Source organism: Ochotona princeps, chromosome 16 (assembly GCF_030435755.1).
Source record: "Ochotona princeps isolate mOchPri1 chromosome 16, mOchPri1.hap1, whole genome shotgun sequence".
Classification (NCBI taxonomy): domain Eukaryota; kingdom Metazoa; phylum Chordata; class Mammalia; order Lagomorpha; family Ochotonidae; genus Ochotona; species Ochotona princeps.
The window spans coordinates 54,294,680-54,317,918 of record NC_080847.1 but is presented as its reverse complement, the minus strand read 5'-3'; the positions used below and the strand labels follow the sequence as shown (position 1 = coordinate 54,317,918).

Below are 23,239 nucleotides of genomic sequence, written 5' to 3'. Positions count from 1 at the left end.
CTGCCGTTTTAGCAGGCTCCAGGCAGCCTGCCCACCCCGGGCACTTAGGTGGGGCCCCGGGCAGCAGCAGCCCAGCTCCCCCGCCGGCCGGCACCTCGCCAGCGACAGCTGCTGGGCGCTGTCCACCTTGGGAAGCCAGCGATGGGATTGCTCCAAGAAACCCGATCTTTTCTATTAACCGCCGCAGCCGCCGCCGCCGCTGCTGCTCTTCGGGTGGGCCCAGTGGTCAGGCCCCATCAGGATGACCGAGCTGAGGGTTTGGGGACCTCGCGATGGGCGGAGGCTGTGGGTCTGAGAGAACCAGAGACCCCCCTCGGCTCTGTCCGCTGTGGTCCCCAACTCTCCCTCGCACTCAGGTCCCCATGGCCTCAGGTGCCTTCCCCTGCCCCGGCCCCTCTCCACTGCTGCAGAAACTGCCTCCGTCTGAATCTCCCACCACGAGGCGCCCTGTGCAATAGTATTTATTGGTTCATCCATTTCTATCCCCCCCCCAGTCCTAAGGGAATAAATCCATATTTAGTAAATGTGAATGTGCCTAGTGGCTACAGGAATTGGAAAGGCAGGCTTCTGGATCCTGGGACAGCCTGGTTCCTGAGGGTGGCTCATGATTCCCAGCCTGGGGCCCACGGATGACGGGGAGTGAGGGTGACCAGGGACCCTGTGCAGACACAAACACAGCTCCAGCCCACGCCCCTATCTGAGCCCCGGGGGGGGGGGATGCCTCCTGTTTTGTATTTTACTATGGCGTCCAGAGACAGCCTTTAGGGGAGGTGGGGTTCCAAAAGAAAAAGCAGGAAGCTCTTCCCACTGGGGTCGAAGTGGAAAGCAGGCCTGGGTGGGTGGCACTTGGCCTGGTATCCAAGCGTCCAGGTTCTGTGTCCGGCTGTGGCTCCAGCTTCCTGCCAGTGCTGACCCTGAGAGGCAAGCAGGATGGAGCGCCCAGCTCCTGGTTTCCTCCCTATGCAGCCTCAGTCATTGCAAGCATGGGGTGTTGGGAATGGCCCCGCTCGCTGATGGGGCCGCCCTGTGCCCCCACAACCTGGAGGCACACACTCTGGTTAAACGATTTTATTTTTTGTAGGAGGAGGGGCTGCTTCGGGGCGGGACAGAGGAGAGAGGCCGGGGAGGCGGGGAGGCGGGCGGCAGGGCGAGGCTCACTCCCGCTTCCGCAGGTGGATGTAGACGACGCCGCTGACCAGCGCGAGGGGGAAGGCCACCCAAGCAAGGGCGAAGCAATAACCGAAGCTGCCCCCTCGCGGGTGCTTCGTCAAGATCTCCTCAACGTGGATGGCGTAGATCAGGGCCCCTGTAAACACTGCCACGCCTGCGGAGAGAACAGGAACCGGGAGTCACGCAGTGCGCCAAAGACTACATTTCCCAGCAGCCCACAGAGCCAGAGAAGTGCTACACGACTGGTGGGCAGCACCGCTGCCCGCTGGGAGTTGTAGTTCTCTTCTTCAGCGCAGCCGTTTCCACGGCAATTTATTTCCTCTGTTGGGATCCCATTCGCTGATCCATAACATGGAGCAGTAATACCCATCCATTCCATCCATGGGACATTTTTGAGTGTCTCTCTTATAGCAAGCCCAGTATGAAACTGTATTATTTTGGTCCCTGAAATCCAAAAATTAAACGCAACTGCTGGAAGAGTCTGATCCATGGTAGATGGATGCAGTTGGCTGACAATCCTGTGGCCTGTGTTGGTCCCACACCCCATGTCTGAACCCCAGGTCCCCTGCCCCCCACCCCTTCCAGATCCCTGAGTCCCCCCACCCCCAACCGCTCCTGGGGTCCTGGGAGCCCTCCGTGGCCCTGCAGGCAGTGCTCACTGGTGCAGAGCTGGCAGAGGCCCGTGGCGTAGAAGAGCTCTCCTCTGCGCATGGTGTAGAGCTGGAACATGAAGAGGATGAAGGAGAGACAGCAGAGGATGAGGGACAGCACCATGAGGCCCTGGACTGCCTTCAGCCAGCCTGTGGGGAGGAGGGGGACAGGCAGGCGTCACCCTGGCTGCTGTCGCCCAGCGCCACCTGCTCGCTCAGTGTTGGTCCCTTCGTCCTCCTTTCTCCCGTTGCCCACTGAGAGCCACCCACACCTAGGAGCTGTCCTCACTGCGGGAACCTGGAATCAGAACGCTGGGTCCTGCGCATCCACCCAGAAGGCCGCCTCCCCGCCCTCCCCCCAACCCCCAGCTCCCAAGGCTGCAGGGCACTTCCTCCTCACTCTTTCCTATATTGGGCTGCTTGTGCCCTTTCCAAATCACCAGGCCGGGGTGCGCAGGGGGCTCACCATGGAGACGCTGAGACTCCCGCCCTCCTGGGGTCCCCCTCCCCGTGGACCTGGCCTGCTGCCTGCCCCTCAGCCCTCACCATTGTCACTGACGGTACTGCAGGCCCATGAGTTGGTGTGGTTGTTCCACGTGCAGTCGTACCAGAGGTTGAGCGACTCCTTGCCCGGGAGGATCCACCAGGACTGGGGTGGACAAGGACAGGGTCAGCAAAGGCGAGTGGACGGGGCTGGGAGAAGCAGGCCAGGTTGGGGGGGAGAAGCAGGAGGAACCGGGGACAGTGCGGCTGCCTTAGGAATGGGGAAGGGGCCTCAGGTTGGACAGAGGGTGGCCGCTGGACAGAAGGTGGTGCCAGGGGCTTCGGAGGGAGGAAGGGGCGTGGCCAGCGCACCCACAGCTTCCTAGGGGGTCTCACCTTATCCAGGGTGGCCACGAACAGCAGGATGAGGATGAGGATGTGAAGGGCCGAGACCACCAGCAGGAGGAGCGACATGGCTGCACCAGAAGCCTGGGGGGCACAGGATGGGGGGCAGGAGACGGGTGACCTGGGGCTCAGGAAGTTGGCACAGGTACCAGTGCCTGGATCCTAATGGCTGATGGCAGGTGGGGCTGGGGCCTCGGCTCCCGTGGTCCCCTAGAGCTTAGCGAGGGCCATGGCTATGGATCGTCTGGGGAGACGCACGTGTGTGGGACCCCCACATGGGGCCTCTCTCTGCTGCCTAGCCTGGGGCCCTGAGCACATTCCAGTCAGGATACAAACATTCAAACCAATGTACCCCCCCCCCCCCCCGCACACGGATTTCTCAGGAGCTGGGAGCTGCCCCCAGGGGCGGCATCCTTGGCTCACCCCACTCCTCCCTTGGGGTGGGTGCAGGAGGGGGACCCGTGACTCATCTGTGACTCATCCCCTGCCCAGCACCAGGGAAACCCCAGCCTGGGGCTGTGTCCACCAGACCCCCGCCCCACCCAGCAGCCAGACTGGGGTCGGTTGGCCACCACAGGATCTCAGTGTGTGTGTGTATGTGGGGGGATGTGTGTGGGACTGGCCTGCGGGAAGGAGCAGCTTCCCACAACCTCAGTGTCCTTGGAGGCTCCCCAGACTTGGGGTGCCCTCCTGCTAATTGTGGACTTCCAGGGTCCTCCCCCAAGAGAGCCGACTCTCCCCTACCTTCCCTTGGGGCACTCTGACGGGGTCCTCCCCACAACTCCTTGCAGGGCACCACCCCTGCCTCTATCTCGCTTTCACCCCAAGCGCTAAACAGTCACCAACTAAGTTACAAGGAGGGGCGCCACGGATGGGGTGGGGGTGGCCTTCCCCCCCACCCTACCCAGCACTCCCAAGTAAGTGGAGAAATGCCCCCGATAACGGGCTGGAAACTTACCCAGAGAGCCGCCTCAGAAGCCCTGGTCGGAGTCGCGTCCCAGGCTCGGGCCTCGGCGCCCCGCCCTTCTCGCCGGCGCCGGGCTCCCTCCCGCCCTCTCTCTGCCTCTGGCCGGCTCTCTTCTTCCCCCCTCTCTCAGTCTCTAGAGCTCCTCTCCTCTCCGTTTATATACCGACCCTTTTATACCCACCCTCGCCGCGCCCAGCAGTGGGAGGGCCCCGGGCGCTGGGGTTCCCCATTCTCTGGGCCCCCCACCCATTGCTCACAGACAGATATCTTTCGGGATTCCCTCCCCGGCGTGAGGGGACACGTCACTCCTGGATGGTGGGAGGAGTGTGTCCCTGGGTGGGACAAGCGTCTGGGTGGGAGGGCTCTGCTGCTTTCCAGGGGTGGGGTGGGGTCTCCCTGGAGTCTGGACCACATCTGTTGCCTTGTTTGATGTGTCTGCCTATGGGTGGGTCCCGGAAGAGGGGCAGTCAGAGGACGATGTCAGATTCTGGTGGCCTGGACTGGGCAGGAGGAGTTGGTTCTGCAGGGGGGCGGTCACCAGGATGAGAAAGGGAACAGTTAAAAAACCCAGGCACTTTGCCCCATGGTCCAATTGTCAGCTCTTGGAGCCTCTTTCCCTAGAGTGGGCCCAGGAATGCTGACAACAACCCAGTGCTGCTAATAATCACTAACTTCTGAATCCTTCCCACTGACCACCTATTAAGAACCTTCCAGAGTTTGTCTCTCAGCACCGACAGGCAGCATGTCAGTCAAAGTCGATCTCAGAATGGCCACGTGCCTGGTGGCAACGATGAGCTATAGGAACCAGGTGATGAGGGAAGCCTCCTGGAGGAGGTGCCGTGAAGACCCAGGAGTCATTTAATGCTGGGCGGTGTGTGGGGGGGGGGGGACAGGAAGCACGTGGGAGTCACTGGGGGGCAGAGGAAGCCCACAGGAGAACAAGCTCCAGTTGTCCAGCAGACAGAGGGGCCAGTGTGGCCAGAGCAGCGGCAGGGAGCCGTGAAGGCCGGGGAGGAGTTAGCGTTAATTTACCCTGGGAGTGGAAGGAGGGTTCTCACAGCAGGGTGGCCTGGGCACTTCGTGTGGGCTGTTGTTACTGGGGTGCTGTTCTTAGGCTGAGGGGCTGTGACTACTGTGCACATGTTTCCTTCTTTCTTGAAAGCAGCAGATGCAAGTGTGCGTTATGTCGGGTCTGGGAGTCCCCAGTGGACTTGGGAGGGGTCGGCGTTCCGGGTCTTCAAGAATTGGTCCTGAGGCTACAGCTGACAATCAGAGATGAGGGTCCCAGGAGAATTAGTTCCAGGGACAAACAGGCTGTCTCAGCTTAATAAGGGGAACCCCACCCCAGTCCTGGGGGCGTCTGGGGAGGGTGGGAGCAGAAGGGGAGTCGAATCGGGTCCGGAGATGACCCAGGGCCAGACTTGGGTACCCTGGAGATGTTCACAGGCAGGGGCCAGGGAGTCAGTCCCCCCCATTCCAAAGTTCGGAGGCAGAGCAGAGAATAAGGGAACCCGAGGGGAGGGTGGTGGCGGGACCTTCCCCTCCCGGTCCTCCGAGCTGAGCCGAGCGCCCGCGAGCCGCTTCCTCCCACAGGAAACCGCAGGCGATGGGCACACCTAGCCTGCAGGGAGAGGCGCCCGCGATGCGCCCGCCCCGGGCAGGCCCACGTGGGCAGCAGCGGGCCGCGAGGGGGCGTGCCCCGCAGGAGACGAGGGCGTGGCGTCGCCCAGAGGGCGTGGCCTGGAAGGGGTGGGGGTGTGGCGTCTCGCCAGGGGCGGGGCAGCCACGCCCACTTCCGCTCCTCCGGGTGTGCCGGCATTTTGGCGGCTTTTCTACAGGCCGTTGGTCGCGCATGCGTCGTGTGTGCGCGGACCCGCCTTGCTGCTCCAACACAACCCCGAGCTTCGCCAGCCGAAGACGCACTCCTCACGCACCCGGGCTCTCCAGGGCTTCCAGATGTGTCCTTCTGAGCCTGCTGAGCGTCCATCGCCCCCACAAACGCACGGCCCTCCCGTCGTCGCTCACAGCCCCTGGACCCTCACAGCCCCGGGCTCCCCAAACTCCCCCTCCCGGCTTCCCCCAGGACCCCCGAGTCCGGACGCGTCCTGGTGGCTCTCGCCGCCCCCTACCCTGGCCAGGCTACCTCTGCCCCTTTCTTCCTCGGAGGGTGCCGCTTACCTCTCCCCTCGCAGTCTCCTAGCTCTGACCCCCGAAGATCACCCCTCATCCTCCGGTCTCCGGACCCCCTAGCCTCGCCCCTCTCCGCCCAGGCCTTCATTGCCCTCCTGTGCAGTCCCCTGATCCCGCCCCCCTCCGTCTTCGCAGCTTCCCGAACCCCTCCCCAGCCTCTCCCCGCCCCGGCCGCCCTGGGCCTCATTGGCCCTTCCGTCTCCCCAGTAACCGGACCACAACAGTGAGCTGGGAGCACCAGGTTCTCTGCCAGGTAGGGCCGGGACGCACCCTTCTCCCCGCGTCCCCCTCCCAGCTAGCGATCGGAATGTCCCCTTGGTATGTGGCCCACCATCCTGGCCCAGGGGGAGCCCTGTCCTCCTCACACCAGGGTCAGAAGTGGGAAGCGCGACCCCGAGACTCTGAGGGGCAGGAGAGCAGCCCCCTCTCCAGACCCTTGGAAAGACCGAACCCTCAAAGAGAGGCCAGAGGGGTTCCCGATAGGGTCTGCCCTCCCTCAGCCCCAGCCTGTGGTCTAAGGGGAGCCCCCCAACTACCCCGGCAGGAGCCCCACCCTCTTTAGCCAAGATGCCTTTGGGACACTCGGCGGGGAGCAACCGCTCTGAGGACGGCAGCGAGGCCCTGCCGGAGGGCATGGGTAACTCGGGGTTTCTTCCCTTTACCCCACTTAGCCATCAGGGTCCCCAAGTTCCAGGTTCTGCGTGGGTCGGGACCCCGCGGTCGGAGGCTCCGGCTCGGGGTGCCCTCTGGTGGGCACAACTCCTGGTCGTCTGGGTGCGGGGAGCTTGCAGGAGCTGAGAGGGGCTCAGTCCCCAGAGGGACCAGAATGCCTAGGTCCGGAGGTCAGGAATGGGCAGGGGGCGCGGACCCTTGCTGAGAGCCCTGCTCGATTGCCGCGCCCTCAGTGGACTGGGAGCTGAGCCGCCTGCAGAGACAGTGCAAGGTGATGCAGGGAGAGCGACGCACCTACAACAAGGAGGTTCAGCAGCGCCTCAACAAGCAGCTGTGAGCCCAGCCCCGGAGTGGGAGCTTGTCGGAGCGGGGAGGGAGGGCAGCGTGCAGGGACGCTGAGCTCTGCCCTCTGCCTGGGCAGCGATGAGATCCGGAACTTGGAGGGGCTCCGGGCCGAGCTGCAGGCGCAGATCAGCGTGGCGCAGAGCCAGGTGAAGCGGCTGCAGGACAGCGAGCGGCTGGAGACCATGGAGCGCCTGCTCAAGTGCCGGGCCCGGGTGCAGGCCGAGGTGAAGGAGCTGCAGGAGCAGACCAGGGCCCTGGACAAGGAGGTGGGTCCCGGGCTCGGCCTTCCTGCTCGGGGCAGGTGTCCCAACGCCTTGGAGCCTGCGCTCAGCCAACTGAAACTACGGCCACCGGGAGAGTCATGTTCATCGAGAATGTGGAGGTTCGGGGTTTTGCACAGTCCTGGGCAGAAAAAAGAGGGGTTAGTTAGAGAAAGGTACACCAAGCAGGGCCCCAAAACCTACTTGGAGCTGTGTGACCAGGGGAGCTGGGCACCTGTCCTGGCCCACAGAAGTCTCCCATCCCATCTGCCCCAGGACCTGGCTCTGTGACAGCACATAAGGCAGTTTTTCCAAGTTTCTGTGACCCTAACTCATCCTTATGCATGTCATACACACCTAGAGGCAGACACATGAGTTCAGGTACGGGTACGCATACAAGCAGCCAGGCATGCACACACCTGCACACGCAGACATGTGAGCCCACAGTGTCACCAAATAACGTCTGCCTTGTGCCATGTGGGCTCTTTCGGCCATCATTCAGGTCCACACTGGGTTGAAACAAGCAGGACTCGGCTTGTGGCAGGCCCAGCGTCTTCCCGCAGGCTCTCGGTTGGAAGGCAGCTAGGGCCGCACACTTGCTTCTTAGCGCAGCCGTAACAGATCAGCCCCGACTTTGTGCAGCCAGTCAATTGTCTGGGGATCTGTAGCTTGAGGGAGTGTCAGGGGCCTCTGGGGGCCCACTTGCCTGGTCCACAGTTTTGTTGGGTTTCATAGCCTGTCTGGGTAGGGAGCCGCTCCCGACTTCCACATGTGTGAATGTGGTGGCTCTGGGGGTATTGCCTGCTGGAACTTTCTAGTCAGGCTCGAGCAGGGGCTGGCAACTCATGTCAAAGGACCTTTTTTTTTTTTTTTTTTGGCTGTTGTTTGAATGCTCTGGCGGGTGTGTCACTCTGTGACATCTCGTGCTCCCTGCCTGCTTTCTTTTCCTCATGGTGTGGGAGACAGTGGGGCCCTCCTGGGCTGTGGTGTCGTCCCCACGGGGGAGGCGTGAGGAGTGGTGTGATGTCCCCATCAGCCGACAGGGAGAACAGGGTAGCTGTAGGGCAGGTGTCTGGCCCAGTGGCTGTGAGACCCCACAGCAGAGTTCCCTGGGCTCCGTGCCCGAGGCAGGCTGCCTGCTGCTGCACACATGGGAGGCATGCGGAAGGCTCCCGTAGCTGGGTCCCTGCCACCCACCTCGGGGACACTGACTGTGGTCCCAGCTCCTGGCCTTGGGCTGGGCGCTTCCTGGTGCTTGCTTGATGCAGGCGTGGGCAATGAAGTAGCAGATGGGAGGGCACGCTCTTTCATCTTTATAAAAAATATTATTTTTATTGGAAAGGCAGATTTACAGAGAGGAGACGCAGAGAGAGAGAGAGAGAGAGAGAGAGACACAGAGAGAGAGAGATATCTGATAATTCATTCCCCAAGCGGCAGCAACGGCCAGAGCTGAGCTGATCTGAAGCCAGGAGCCTAGAGCTTCTTCCAGGTCTCCCATGCGGGGGCAGGGTCCCAAGGCTTTCGGTCATCCTTGACTGCTTTCCCAGGCCACTGGCAAGGGAGCTGGATGGGACGTGGGGCAGCACACATCATGGTTGATGATGGAGCCTGGGAAGTGGTCTGCTAAGGTGAACTCAGCTGGCGCCCTCTGGCCAGCCTCATAGAAGGAGACGTGGGATGGGGGATGGGAGGGTTGCATGCAGGCAGGAGGGCAGGGTAGGGTTTCTGTGAACTTCCCCAGCCTTTCTGCTTCCGGCTAGATTGCCACCTTATCCTGGGACCCTCAAGTTCCTGACTCCCCAGCGGGCACAGAGAGGAAGTCCCTGGTGGAAGCTCTTGTTGGCCACACGCCAGCGTCCAGGCAGAACACCTGCCTACCGCCCAAGGGCTGGAAGTTACCAGAGCCGGCAGGTGACTAAACAGGAAACTCCACTGAGCATAAGAGTCACTCGTGAGTACTCAAAGAAAGGCCAATGAGAATCGCCATGAGAGATCTCAAACCAGCCACTTAGGTCAGCGTTGTGGCACCACAGGCAAAGCCACCACCTGCAGGGCCAGCATCCCCTGTGGGCACGGGCTTGTGTCCTGGCCACCATGCTTGTGATCCAGCTCCTTACTAATGCCCCTGGGAGTGGTAGCCTAGTGGCTATAAGTCCTCACCTTGCATGTTCCAGGATCCCACATGAGTGCCAGCTCATATCCCAGCGGCTCCACTTCCCATCCAGCTCCCTGCCTGTGGGCTGGGAAAGCAGTTGAGGATGGCCCAAAGCTTTAGGACCCTGCACCCGTGAGGGAGACCTGGAAGAAGCTCCTGACTCCTGGCTTCAGATCAGCTCAGCTCTGGCTGTTGTGGTCACTTGTGGAGCGAACCAGCAGATGGAAGATCTTTCTCTCTGTCTCTCCTTCTCTCTGTAAATCTGCCTTTCCAATAAAAAGAAATAAATATTAAACAAACAAACAAACCAAAAAGTGAATGTGCCTAGGAAAGCAGCAGAGGATGGCCCAAGTGCTTGGATGCTGTGTGTCCACGTGAGAGACCCAGGGTAGCTACTGGCCCTTGGCTCTGGCCTGGCTTAGCCCGTGTATCTGACTTTCGAATTAAAAAAAAGGAACTGTTGACGGGGGGTGTGTGTGTATGCGTGTGTGTGTGTGTGTGTGTGTGAATGTGTGCCCGCCTGCTGAGGCGTCCCTGCCTCCCCGCTATCCCTCCACCCGCTTCATTACCTGGTCAGACCTATCCGTGACCTCTGACCCGGGCCTTTGTGCTCCCTGCAGGGTCATGGTCGTGAGCGCCTGGGTTCGTCCTGGCACACATGTAGGTTTGGCACCAGGTTCCCTAGTCAGGGCACCCTCCTCTTCCAGCCACATGGAAGGCACCTGCGGGGTGCTTCACAGCCTGTGGGCGCCTCCTCCAGGCAGGTTGTTTTGCTAATAGACCTTATCGCCTAGAAACGCAGCGGACCCGCTGTTTGTCCCCTGGCCCAGTGTGTTTCCGTGGAAACAGTGCAGGAAGTGACCCCAGAGTGGTTTAGACCGACTGCACAACCTCCTGCCAAGGAACTGCGGTTCAGACCACGGGCCCCAGAGCCCGCGTGCATGGCACGGAATGCTGGCTAGCTCGATGGAGCGCTCACTACTGCCCCCCAGCGAGCGCGTGTGCAGGACTCGGGAGCAAGGCTTGAATCCAGGCGGTCTGATACGGGCTGTGGACATCCCACCCAGTGCTCTAACTGAAGCCCGCCCCGTCCTTCCATGCTTCTAAAAAAAGATTTATTTTATTTTTATTGGAAAGTCAGATATACAGAGGGAAGGAGAGATGGTGACTGCAACAGCTGGTGCTGAGCCGATCCGAAGCCAGGAGCCAGCTTTTTCTGGATCTCCCACGTGGTGCAGGGTCCCAAGGCGTTGGGCCGTCCTCAACTGCTTTCCCAGGCCACAAGCAGGGAGCTGGATGGGAAGTGGAGCCGCCAGGATTAAATCCGGTGCCTGGGCTCGGCGCGGCGGCCTAGCGGCTAAAGTCTTCACCTTGAACGTGCCAGGATTCCATATGGTCGCTGGTTCTAATCCTGGCGCCCCTGCTTCCCATCCAGCTCCCTGCTTGTGGCCTGAGAAGGCAGTCAAGGACATCCCTGGGCCTTGGGACCCTGCACCCCTGTGGGAGACCTGGAAGAAGTTCCTGGCTCCTGGCTTCAGATCGGCGTAGCACCGGCCGTTGTGGTCACTTGGGGAGTGAATCATTGGATGGAGGATCTTTCTCTTTGTCTCTCCTCCTCTCTGTATATCTGACTTTGCAATAAAAATAAATCTTAAAAAAACAAAACAAAACAAAACAACAAAAAAAGGTGCCTGTATGGGATCCCGGCGCTTGCAAGGCGAGGACTAGCCACTAGGCTGCTGTGCTGGGCCCTTTCCTTCCATTCTTAAAAGCCCTCCGTGTGGTTGGGTATGTGTGCCTTTAGGCACCGCACAGCTGGCCAGCCTGGGCGTCAGCTTGCGCATCGCCACCCTCATTCTATGTCTGTGTCTCAGAAGTCCGTGTTCCTTCTCTGCTGGGCAGTACTTGTTGCTATTTTTTTTAAATATTTGTTTTTCTTGGAAAGGCACAATTACATAAAGGGAGGCAGAGAAAATTCTCCCATGGGCTAGTTCACTTCCCAAGTGGCTGCTGCAATGATGCGAACCCAGGAGCCAGGAGCTTCTTCTTGGTCTGCCATGTGGGCACAGGGTCCCAAGGCTTTGGGCTGTCCTCTGCTACATTCCCAGGCCACAAGCAGGGAGCTGGATGGGAAGTGGAGTAGAAACATGAACAGGAGCCTGTAGGGGATGCTGGTGCTTGAAGGTGGAGGATTAGCCTGTTGAACCACTGCACTGTCCATCCCCCCTCCCCCTTTTCTTTTAAAGATATATTTATCTGAAAGGCTGAGGTTGGGGACACACATACACACAGACTCTCCATTGCTGGTTCACTCCCCAAGTGACCGCAATGGCCTGGGCTGAAGCCAGCAACCAGGAGCTGCTTCTGGCTCTGCTGCGTGGGGCCCAAGCACGTGGGCCGCTCTCCACTGCCTTTCACCGCGCACTATCAGGGAGCAAATGAGAAACAGAGCAGCCAGGACTCTGACCCACAGGGTTGCCGGCATCACCTGCAGGGGTTTAACCTGGTGGGTCTCAGTGCAGACCACTGAGTGCTTGATTTGGATCACAGCAGCTGCTGGAAGCCTAGCGTCACGAAGATGTGACATCAGGGAAAAGATGGTAGCAGGGTCTGAGAGTGACCCCGGGAGCCACCTCCAGCGGGCAGCCCTGGTAGCAGGATCTGAGAGTGACCCTGGGAGCCGCCTCCAGCTGGCAGCCCGTGGTAGCAGGATCTGAGAGTGACCCTGGGAGCCGCCTTCAGCAGGCAGCCCTGGTAGCAGGATCTGAGAGTGACCCTGGGAGCCGCCTTCAGCTGGCAGCCCGTGGGACATCTGCACAAAAGTCAGTGCCCCCACACATCTGGATGGTGCCAGCCAGTCCCTGAGGTGTTGGAGGGTGGTGAGCTGCTTGGCGGTGTCCCACTGCAAGAAGCAGGAGTCTTCCTTCCCGGAGCACGTGGAGAAGTGAGTTATGAAGAAGTTAGGCAGCGTTTGAAAACTTTTTTTTTTTTGGCACAAACGTACACTTAACTTTTCTTAAAATTTATTTAAAAGGCAGAGTTACAGAGAGAGGAGATATCTACTCAGAGAGAGAGAGAGAGAGAGAGTATTCCATCTACTGATTCACTCCCCAAATGGCCATGCAGTCAGAGCTGAGCTGATCCAAACCCAGGAGCCAGGGGTTTCCTTCAGGTCTCCCACTTGGCTGCAGGACCCCAGAGCCCCAGGACTTGGGCCATCTTCCACTGCTTCCCCGGGTGCATCAACAGAGAGCTGGATCGGAAGTTGGATAGATGGGATTGGAACCAGCGTCCATACGGGATGTCAGTGTCACAGTTGCGGCTTAGCCCCCTGTGCTGCAAGGCTGGCCCCATGATCTTACCTTACCTCTATGACCTCTGGGATGATCCATGTCCTAATAGGCCCTGCCTAACCACCCCCCATTCCCCACCCCCACCCCCGCCGATTCTCCCAAGCTCTTCCCTGTGAGCGTGACCTGGAATCCTCACCCTCATCCCTGTCATTCTCTCACCCCTACCCCTGCAACACCACGAAAGGAGTCAGGAGATTGTCCAGCCCCGGGCCAGGGTCAGAGACCTCGCTGGGGGCTGCATGGAAGGGAGTGGGAGGGTAGATGAGAAGCTGTGTCCACTGGCCCTCCCAGGAGATGGCAGGCATGGTCGGCTGGTTGTCACTCTCTCTACCTTGCTGGCGACTTGCAGGAACCATCCTCCTCCTCTTCCTTCCCAGATCCAGGAGTGGGAGACCCGTATTCTGACCCAGAGCAAGGACGCTGCGGGCACAGGCTTCATCCTGGACCAGAAGGTCAAGATGCGGCGGAGGATCAAGGTCCTGGAGAACCAGCTGGACAGGGTGAGGTGCAGCTCCCTGGCCGTGTCCACTCACTGCCCTGGCCGTGTCCACTCACTGCCCTGACCGTGTCCGCTGAGCGCCCTGGCCGTGTCCGCTGAGCGCCCTGGCCGTGTCCACTGAGCGCCCTGGCCATGTCCGCTCACCGCCCTGGCTGTCTATTCTACCCAGTCCTGGCTGCCCACTGCCCAGCCCTGGAGGACCCTCCATTCCCCCTGGGGAAACCCTTATGTGAAGAAGCCCTCTCTTCAGGACCAGCTGACATACCCGCTCGATACCATGACTCCTCCCTCCCCCAGGTCACCTGTCACTTTGACGTCCAGCTGGTGCGGAACGCGACACTGCGGGAGGAGCTGGACCTGCTGCGCATCGAGAGGAACCGCTACCTAGACGTGGACCGCCGACTGAGGAAGGTCAGTGGTACTGGCCCTCCTCCTCCTCTCTGCCCTGCCCATTGGCAGAGGTGCAGCCTTGCTTCATCCACAGGCGCGTCTTCTTGGGTATGCTGACCCAGGTGGTCAGGAGCAGGCAGGCCTGGCAGACGCCAAGGACACCTGCCCGGCCCCTGGGGGAGGACTCAGGCACACCCCTCCCTCCAGCCCTTCCCTTCCTTCCTCTCTCTATTTATTTTTTTTTTTTTAAAGATTGATTTATTTTAGTTGAAAGACAGACTTGCACACACACATGCACGTACACACACACACACACACACACACACAGGGAGAGAGATCTTCCATCTGCTGGTTCAGTTTCTGAATGGCTGCAACAGCCAGGAGCCAGGAACTTCCTCCAGGTCTCCCTCACGGGTGCAGGGTCCCAAGGCCTTGGGCCGTCCTCGACTGCTTTCCCAGGCCATGAGCAAGGAGTTGGATGGGAAGCAGGGCTGCTGCTAGAACCGGCAGCCAAATGGCATGGTGCCGCTAGCAGGTGGAGGATTAATCCACAACTATACCACTGCATCTGTCTCCTTATTTTGAAATAATTTCAAATTCTCAGAAAGGGAGCGGCAACTTGTACAAAGAATTCCCATTGGGACTGATGGTCTCCCACCTTTACTTCTCCCTGTCCCCTGTCTGTGTGTGAGAGAGGGTGTCTGCTGTGACTGGGGAGGGGCTTGGCAGTCCACGAGGCCCGGCTCCTGCACCTGAGAGTCTGCTGAGCGTGGCTGCATCCCTCTCCCCTGAGCCCCCAGGCAGCTCAGCGTCCCCTCCTGCCCCCCGTACTGGTGACTCCAGCTCTGGCTTTTACAGCTCTGCCTGCATGGCACACTCATGGGAGCCCCTTCTTACCCCTCAGCCCCCGCTGTGGCTCTTGGTCTCCGTGACCTTGACGTTTTGTGGGGGCAGCCAGGGAGGTGGCAGTGGGACCACGTCCCTCCCTGTGGATTCCAGTGCTCTGTCTGCTCTCCTGACTGAGCGGGCATGGCGGGGGAGGGTCGGGGTGGCACCCGAGGGCAGCCTGCCCCATGGCCAGTGGTGTCAGCCTCGGTCACTGGCCCAGCCAGGTCCTCGCCATGGCGTGTTTTCCTCTGTGCCATGAATACCTGCTCTTATCATCAGTACCTGTAATGATTGAAACAAAAGACTCAGCACACTAAGTAGAGTCGTGTGTGCACCTGCTGACGCTCAGCGGTCCCGGCACTCCCGTGAGCACCTGCTTCCTCTCGGGCTGGGGCAGGCCTGCCTGTGCGCTGCCCAGTTCTCCAAGGAGCCCTGGGGGGCCCTTTGCAGAGAGCAGCAGGTGCAGGGAGACCAGGACGTGGGTGCTGAGAGGCCTTGCTCTCGGGGCTGCCCCTGCTCTGGGGACCTTTCTTCAGACACACACACACACACACACACACACACACACTTTATTATATTTTAAAAGATGCATATATTTATGTGAAAGAGTTACAGAGAGAGATGGACATACACTCACACACATACTCCTTCCATCTGCTGGTTATTCCTCAGGTGGTCTCAATGGCCAGCACTGGGCCAGGCCAAAGCCAGGAGGAAGGAGCTTCTTTCGGGTCTCCCATGTGGGTGTAGGGTCCCAAGGCTTTGGGCCGTCTTCAACTGCTTTCCCAGACCACAAGCAGGGAGCTGGATGGGAAGTGGAGCAGCCGGGATTAGAACCGGTGATCATAGGACACATTGGCATTGCGGGCAGAGGCTTAACTTACTAGGACACAATGCCTGCCCACACGTATCTTTTAAAATCATGAGCTTGTGGAATTCCAGCCTAGCGCTGCTGGTTCCCCCACCTCCATCATTCCATCCATTTCAGGTGTCTCCCTCTCATAGAGGGAACACGGGCTCCCTCACACGACAGGTGCTTGCTCCACAGCCCAAGCCGGTGAAAAGCAGGGTTCCGGATGGTTCCCGAGGCTCCTGGAACCATGCTGATGTAAATGAGAATGCAAAGTCTTCGATTTTTCAAGGAAAATGACTCCATCATGGAGCAGGGTGGGGCCTGTCTCACAGGGGAGCGGGCGGAGCGGAGGGCAAAGCAGGGTGTTTGTAGTAAAAGTGAATATATGAAAAACAGCAGGGCGGTCGCTGGTAGCAATGTGTTAATTCGCAGACGGTGCCAAAGTTACCAAGGTCAGAATGCCCTCAAACAGACAATAACACTAAACAGACCAGAGGCGCAGCCTTCCTAGAGCCGCGCCGCGGCGCACCTTGGCAGAGTTCATGCTTGGTCCTGTCACACACAGTTCCCACACGATGGTTGATGGTCGCTGTCTCCCAGCCCCTGGGGACTCTGGCCAACCCACTTTCTGATGGTCCATTCTGGGTTTCTTTTTGTAAAGGCGAATGTGTGTGCTTGCATGCCACAAGTGCCTCTCCAAAGACCCCTTGTTACCCAGGACACTGCAGGGCAATTCCTGACTGCGGCTGGAGAGTGGAGTCCGGTTCCCCCGGTGAACTTTGCCGCTCCGCTCAGGGTTGTCCTTGGGCGGTGGCGGTGGCGGTGAGAGGTTCGAAGCCGCTCTCCTCCCCGGCAGGAGATGTGCTTGTTGCAGCACACTGTCAGCACGCTCATCCTCTCCTCCACCTCGGCCTACGCCGTCAGGTAGGGGCTCCCGCCACCGTGTCCTTTGTCTCGGCCAAGGGCTGATGGCATGCTGCCCACGGGGATGTGCAGAGAGACGGGGCGGGAACAGTGGAGAGGGTGGCCTGGGTGTGTGCTCCCACGGACTCCGCGTGTCCTCTCTCAGCCCCGCCCCTAGTGCCCAAGTGGCTGTGAAATCCCCGCTCCCCCCAAGCCCAAGCCACTCACGCTCCCACCCACGCTGCCCTCCGCCCGGCTTACCCTGTCAACCCAGTGCTGTCTCCTGCTGTGGCCTTTTACCGCCTCACCTGCTGCTCCCACCGCCCTCTTCATAGCAGTGTCCTTCCTAGCTCCCAGAAGCCCCTCGGTGTGGCCCGAAGGGCCCCCCATCCCCATTCCTTTCTGGGAGCCTTAACGCAACCTGACCGTCCACCCTAGGCCGACCCCACGCCACTCCCACCCTCCACCCCAGGCCGACCCCACCCCACCCCCGAAGTCCCTGATTGCGGCTGGCCTCCCGCAGGGAGGAAGCCAAGGTCAAGATGGGCCTGCTGCGGGAGCGCGCCGACAAGGAGGTGGCGCAGAATGAGACGGAGGCGCAGGCCCTGCGGCGGCAGATCGCGCACCTGCAGCGCCTGCACCGCTTCCTCAAGCTCAAGAACGATGACCGGCAGCCGGACCCCGCCATCATGGAGAAGCGCGAGAAACGGGGTGAGCTCCGGGCCGCCGCGCTCGGCCAGGGAGGAGCGGGCTGCGCGGAGCTGGAGACTCCGGGGTCCCGCTCGGCGCCAGCGAAGTCCCCGCTCCGTCTTCCCGCAGCCCGGGAGGTGGCCGAGGGCCTCCGCAAGACTTCCCAAGAGAAGCTGGTGTTGCGCTACGAGGACGCCCTGAGCAAGCTGGCCCAGCTGACCGGGGAGAGCGATCCCGACCTGCTGGTGCAGAAGTACCTGGAGAGTGAGTGGGGCCCGGGGAGGGCGGGTGGGCGCGGAGCGAGGAGGCACCTGCGCAGAGGTGGGAACCCGCGGTGGACGTCCCGCACCCCGCCCCCGGCCTCGCCCCCCTCTCTGGGACCATTGTACCTCCCTTCTCTGCCTTCTCCATCTCTCCGTGCGTTTGTACCCGGCGTCCGTGTACACGTCCGTGTTCGTGGCCTCCCGTCTGCCGCCGCCCGCAGTGGAGGAGCACAACTTCGCTGAGTTCAACTTTATCAACGAGCAGAACTGGGAGCTGCAGCGCCTGCAAGAGGAGATCCACGAGGTGCGTGCGCGCCTCCGCCTCCCCGACTCTCCTCCGGAGCTCATCCTGCCCCCTCGAGGCCCCCAGCACCCTCGCCTCTCCTCCGCCCACAGATGCAGGAGGCCCTGGTGACAGCGCGGGTCAGCGAGGCGGAGCGGCAGTCGCAGCAGGAGCAGGAGCGCCAGGAGCTGCAGCAGCGTGTGGAGCAGGTGCGCTCGCAGTGCGAGGACCTCGAAGCCCGCTTCCGGGAACTGCGCGGGCAGCTGGAGAAACTCAAGGCTGGTGAGCGTGGAGGGGGGGCTGGCCTCATCATCTGGGGGGCTGGCTGCTGGGGGGCATTCCCCCATCCATCCACCCACCCATCCATCCTCCAGCTATCCACCCACCCGCCCACCCATCCATCTTCCAGCTATCCACCCACCCACCCCACATCCATCCATCCATCCATCCACCCACCCATCCATCCACCCACCCATCCACCCACCCACCCATCCACCCACCCATCCACCCACCCATGCACCCAACCATTCACGTATGTACCCACCCATCCATAAATGCCCAGCAGTGGTGGTGTTAGGGCCTGGGTGGGTGCCTATTGGTAATATGCTGGTTTCTGGGAGTCCCAGGAGTTCCCCACCTCACCAACACCTCATGCTGTGGTTATTAGAGTTCTAGCCATTGTGTGCACTGTCTCTGGGAGCTCTCTTGTCCCTGACGGCCACCAGCACCCGTTAGGTTGTCTTGGTGCTGTTCCCACTCGGTCTCGGGTCCTGGGCTGTTTGTCTTGGTAGCCAGTGAGGCTGTGAGGGGCGGACCAGCCCTTGGGCCATCCTCTCCTCTGCTTGCTGCTGGCAGCCTCCCTGTCTTCTGCTCTCCCTGTGTGCCCACATCTCCTTCTTTCTGTCCCCAGGCCCATTGGGGTGGGCGCCCAGCGCACCCTGGTGTCAGGTGCAGGGGGTTAGGACCCCGACACATGTGTCTTGGCGTGACTCCACTCAATCCTTGGATGCTGCTGTACGGTGGAGGGAGGGACCTGGATCTCATTCCTAGTAGTTTACTGCCACAGGGAAAGATGTAGAAACGGTACATTTAAGGAGCGCCTGGGGGACACAGTGAGCTCACAGGCGAAGCCAGGCAGGTAGGTTGTCTCTGGCAAGGGGAGCCTGTGTGACCAGCGCATCCCAGGAGCTGTACAGTCCACCTTCCTACCTGGCCCCTTGGTCCATGGGGTGGGATGGGGGTAAGTCCACAAAAGTGGTGTATGGGGCAGGTGCTGTCCAGGGGCAGCTGCTAGAATGGGGTGGGTCTGGTGGAAGTTCCTGGCCTGAGCTGTGTGGAGAAGTCTTCATTGGTCAGCTTCACCCTCTGTCTTCTGGTACTGTCCCTTCTGGTGTCTGTGTCTGGAGCAGGGTCCTGGGAACCTCTCTGGGAGAGTGCTGGCACCCTGCGCACCCGTGGGTGACAGCTGCACCCTCTGCCCTCCCCGCCCCCACCCAGACATCCGAAGCCTCTTCACCAAGGCCAACTGCGACCGCACTGCCATCGATGACCTCCTCGGGGCCAAGACGCACCTGCGGGACCGGGACCTGACCCTGTACCTGGGCATCATTGAGAAGCGGCTGGTGGAGCTCCTGACCGTCCAGGCCTTCCTGGACACGCAGGTGCGGCGGTGTGGCAGGGTCTGGAGCGGGCAGGGGGGAGCAGGGACGGGGTTTGGGGTGTAGCACGAGCGAGCTGATCCTGGCTCCTGCTCTGCAGGGCTATACCTCCTTGGCCGATGCTGCCCTGATGGTGCTGGGCCAGAGCTTGGAGGACCCCCCCAAGAAGATCATCCCGTTGCAGCTCCCTGACAGCCTGTGAGACCCAGGGCATGCTCACGGGATGGGGGCGGGGCTTCCTGGAGAGGAGGGAGAGGCCCGGGATGGAGGCCTGGGATGGAGGCCTGGGGGGCTTCGGCCAGGACTGAGAGGGGACAACCTTCAGGGAGCCGGAAGAGCCGGCTCTGAGGTGCTCACGGGGCAGCCAGGGGGCGCCTGCGGCCTGTTACAGTCAGGAATGGTTGTTTCCTGTCCCCTCCCTGCTCTAGGGAGGACCCGCCAGGCCTGGTGGTCAAAGATGACCACCCCATGAGTAAGGAGGAGATTCTGAGCCAAGTGGTGAAGTCGGTGAGAAGGGGTCGTTGGGTCGAGAACCTCTGGGCTCCCTCTGCTCCTTTCTGTACTGCCCCCTCCCAGCACCCTTCCCCTGGCTCCTCCTGGTCCCCATGGACCTGCTCGTCTCCTGGTCCCCATGGACCTGCTCGTCTCCTGGTCCCCATGGACCTGCTCCTCCTGGTCCCCATGGACCTGCTCCTTCTCCTGGTCCCCATGGACCTGCTCCTCCTGGTCCCCCATGGACCTGCTACTCCTGGTCCCCATGGACCTGCTCCTTCTGGTCCCCATGGACCTGCTCCTTCTCCTGGTCCCCATGGACCTGCTCCTTCTCCTGGTCCCCATGGACCTGCTCCTTCTGGTCCCCATGGACCTGCTCCTTCTCCTGGTCCCCATGGACCTGCTCCTCCTGGTCCCCATGGACCTGCTCCTTCTGGTCCCCATGGACCTGCTCCTCCTGGTCCCCCACTGGACCTGCTCCTCCGCGGTAGGTGGAGCAGCGGGAGCTGGCGCAGGAGCAGCTGCAGAAGGAGCTGGCAGAGGCCGTGAAGAGGGAGGAGAGCACCCCGAACCTCACCGGCGCCAGGAGCACCAGCTCCCGCCTCTCCCTGGGGCCCCCCAGGAAGCCTGACGGGGTCCCCAGCTCCATCCTGACCCAGAGGACTAGCAGAAGCCGCGGTGGCGGCACAGGCTCTATGAGCCGCGTCACTTTCGGCGTCACCGACTCCGGTCCGGGGCGCCTGTCCAGCGGCACCACCTTCCGGGAACGCAGCTCCAGCGCAGGCCCGGGGCCCCGGGCGTCCACCAGCGCTAGCGGCGCCCAGGCCTCCAGCCAGGCCTCGAGTCGGGGCCACGTGACCTTCAGGCCCGTCAGCCCCAGCAGCTACCTGGGCTCCACGGGCTATGCAGAGTCCAGCCGTGGCCAGGGCAGCCACAGCCCCGGGTCTGAGCTGAGCAGAGGCCTCGGCTCCAGCCGGGACCATGCGCCCAGCCCTGGCCGGGTCTCCAGCACTGGCCCCGGCTCCTCCAGCACCAGAGACCCCCGCTGCGACTTGTAGGGGCGTCAGGCCGCAGGCTCCAGGGGCCCTCTCTGCATGGGCCTGTGTGGAGGTTGGAATACTCTCCGCTGCTGTGTCCTCACTGCTCTGTTCTGTCCCGGCGTCCTGCGCCTTCGTCCCTCCCATCAGCCCCTGCCCCGTTTCCAGCATTTCCTTCCTGTTTCCTAGCTTCCCTGGGGTCTGGGGTCCTGGAGTTCTCCACACCCCCTCCCCTGCCCAGATGGACTGTAACCAGGAAATAAAGGTCACACCCTAACTTTGACCCCAGCCTGGCTACAAGTGTGTGGGAGGGCGTGGCCCTGAGGTGGGACTTGCTCCTCCATACCCTCACCCCACTCCACCTCCGTCCCCAGCCCGCCCCCCAACCCCGGGCTCCTGCCTCTCTCTCTTTAAGTAGCTGTGCATTGGCAGGCAGACGGGGAGGCAAACATGTCCAGGACCCGGGGCTGTGGTCGGAGTACAGCCAAAGCTCCTTTTGGCTGAGCTCTGCGGGCAGCCGGGCCCTACCTGGCACCCAGGCCCTACCTGGCACTCAGGCAGCAGCCTCCATCCACAGGCCGCCAGCCCCTTGGCCAGGAAGGAGAAAGCACCAAAGTGCAAAGATCTAGATCTTTTCCTTTCTTTTAAAGATTAATTTATTACATAGAGAGGTGGACTACCTGTTGGTTCACTCCCCAAACGGCTGCCACAGCCAGACGCCAGCCCGGCTGAGGCCTAGGTCTGCCACGTGGGTGCAGGGTCCCAACCTCTGCTGCTTTCCCAGGCCAGGGGCAGGGAGCCGGGTGGGAAGCGGAGCTCCTGGGGCGTGAACCCACACCTCTATGGGATGCCAGTGTCGTAGACAGAGGATTAAGCTGTGGAGCCACCAAGCCACCCCCTGCCCTCTGGCTTTAACCATCTACAGGATGGCTCCGTCCTGTATACAGTCGCACCCGGTGCCCTGCCCACGGCCAGGGCAACCAAGTCCAGACGGACAGTCCACCATCCACATGTCTGTTTTACTTTTTTTTTAAAAAAGATTTTATTTTTATTGGGGGGCCCGGCGGCATGGCCAAGCAGCTAAAGTTCTCTGCTTGAACGCCCCGGGATCCCATATGGGCGCCAGTTCTAATCCCGGCAGCTCCACTTCCCATCCAGCTCCCTGCTTGTGGCCTGGGAAAGCAGTTGAGGACGGCCCAAAGCCTTGGGACCCTGCCCCTGTGTGGGAGACCTGGAGGAGGTTCCTGGCTCCTTGCTTCGGATCGGTGCAGCACCGGCTATTGCGGTCACCTGGGGAGTGAATCATCGGACGGAAGATCAAATTGGAAAGTCAGATATACATAGAGGAGGAGGGACACAGAGGAAGATCTTCCGTCCGATAATTCGAGGCGAGGACTCTAACTGCTATGCTATTGTACTAGGCCCATGTGTCACACACAGTATGAGATGAGCTGATGCATGAGTTGGGGCTGGGCCTGGTGAGCTGGAGGCTCCATTCGTCCTGCAGTCACAGGATGCGTGTCTCTTGTTAAATGCGTGGTATTTGCATGCAACCTGCATGGTTCGCCTAGATACTGCATTTAAAGTTTTTTTTTTTTTTTAAAAATATAGGTAGAGTCACACACACACAATCTTCCATCCGCTGATTCATTACCCAGATGACTGCAACAGAAACCAGAAGCCAGGAGCTTCTGTGTCCCCCACGTGGGTGCAGGGTCCCAAAGCTTTGGGCCGTCCTCTACTGTTTTCCCAGTCCACAGGCAGTTGCTGGATGGGGAGTGGGGCAGCCGGGACATGAACCGGCATCTATATGGGATGCTGGCACCACAGGTGGAAGCTTAACAGACTATGTCAGAGAGCTGATTTTCAGTCGTGGTCCAGTGTCCCCTCCAGCACCCTGCTAACACACCTGGGCGGCAGCAGGGGGTGGCTCGGATACCTGGGCTGCTGCACTCACATGGGAGACCCTCAAGAAGCTCACAGCCTAGCACTGGCTGCTGCGGCCATCTGGGGGATGAAACAGCAGATGGAAGATCTGTCTGCATTTCTCTCAAATTGGGTGAAATTTGAACATAGATTTCCATCTTAGGTTGTGGGATGGCACAGCAGCCCTTGGGCCTCCGCGTTGCTCGAGTTAACCCTCACAAAGCCCTGAGAGCGACCGTTGGAATGACACCGAAGTGAAGATGCCCCTTGTTGGTCCAGGTGTCCTATAGGATGTGGGGCTGAGGCCAGGGAGGTGAGCTCCGTCTGGCCCCCTTAAAGTGACTTTGCAAAACCAGACAGCGGGAGTGGGGTGGAAGGAGGGAAGGAGGACTGGGGAGGGCCTCCTTCCAACCAAGCAGCCCCTCCCCTGCGCTCTGGAGAGAGCCGGAACACGCAGGCTTGCTGGGCTCCGTGGAGTGGGGGACTGTGGGGGGCGAGGGGTGGCTCCTGCCGAGCGAGCGTGGCAGGTGCACGACCCGCTCCGCCCCGCTCCACCCCGAGCGCCCCGGGTTTGCGCGCCGCTCGGCCGCCAGGGGACGCGCACACTCCGCCTGAGCGGACTCCGCGTCCAGTTCCGGACTCTGGGCCGCGAAGTCCTTCTGCCCACGCCTCTCCTGGGGGATCGCGAGCCGGGAAGCCCTGATCTC

At 60.9% G+C, this 23,239-nt stretch overlaps 2 protein-coding genes across 5 annotated transcripts in view; one reads left to right on the top strand and one right to left on the bottom strand.

Annotated features, from left to right (window-relative positions):
* Nucleotides 1-1,055: 1,055 nt before the first annotated feature.
* EMP3 (epithelial membrane protein 3) overlaps nt 1,056-23,239 on the bottom strand; it is a 161,618-nt gene continuing 139,434 nt past the window's right edge. The window contains exons 1-5 of one of the 4 annotated variants that reach the window (XM_058674565.1): nt 22,970-22,973; nt 2,700-2,793; nt 2,367-2,469; nt 1,830-1,970; nt 1,056-1,324 (exon numbers count right to left, since the gene is read on the bottom strand). In XM_058674565.1, coding sequence (XP_058530548.1) covers nt 1,155-1,324; nt 1,830-1,970; nt 2,367-2,469; nt 2,700-2,777 — 492 coding nt within the window. In that variant the 5' untranslated portion in view covers nt 2,778-2,793; nt 22,970-22,973 and the 3' untranslated portion in view covers nt 1,056-1,154. Of the gene's footprint in view, nt 1,325-1,829; nt 1,971-2,366; nt 2,470-2,699; nt 2,794-3,131; nt 3,235-3,666; nt 3,754-22,969; nt 22,974-23,239 lie in introns of those variants that run through there. The other 3 variants (XM_058674564.1, XM_058674566.1, XM_058674567.1) reach the window with 3 other exon arrangements.
* ODAD1 (outer dynein arm docking complex subunit 1) lies at nt 5,555-20,632 on the top strand. Its single transcript, XM_004597194.3, has 15 exons — nt 5,555-6,118; nt 6,410-6,502; nt 6,771-6,870; nt 6,959-7,148; nt 13,028-13,150; nt 13,447-13,560; nt 16,137-16,204; nt 16,707-16,894; nt 17,003-17,137; nt 17,358-17,440; nt 17,533-17,701; nt 18,917-19,080; nt 19,178-19,275; nt 19,506-19,584; nt 20,061-20,632. Exons 2-15 carry the CDS (start codon nt 6,433-6,435, stop codon nt 20,625-20,627), a joined length of 2,148 nt encoding a protein of 715 aa, XP_004597251.3. The 5' UTR covers nt 5,555-6,118; nt 6,410-6,432; the 3' UTR covers nt 20,628-20,632.

Coding starts and splice junctions, on each gene's coding strand:
- ODAD1 (XM_004597194.3), top strand. CDS start 6,433: ATGCCTTTGGGACACTCGGCGGGGAGCAACCGCTCTGAGGACGGCAGC. Junction 17,441..17,532: donor TGCAAGAGGAGATCCACGAG/GTGCGTGCGCGC, acceptor CTCCGCCCACAG/ATGCAGGAGGCCCTGGTGAC. Junction 19,585..20,060: donor TGAGCCAAGTGGTGAAGTCG/GTGAGAAGGGGT, acceptor CCTCCGCGGTAG/GTGGAGCAGCGGGAGCTGGC.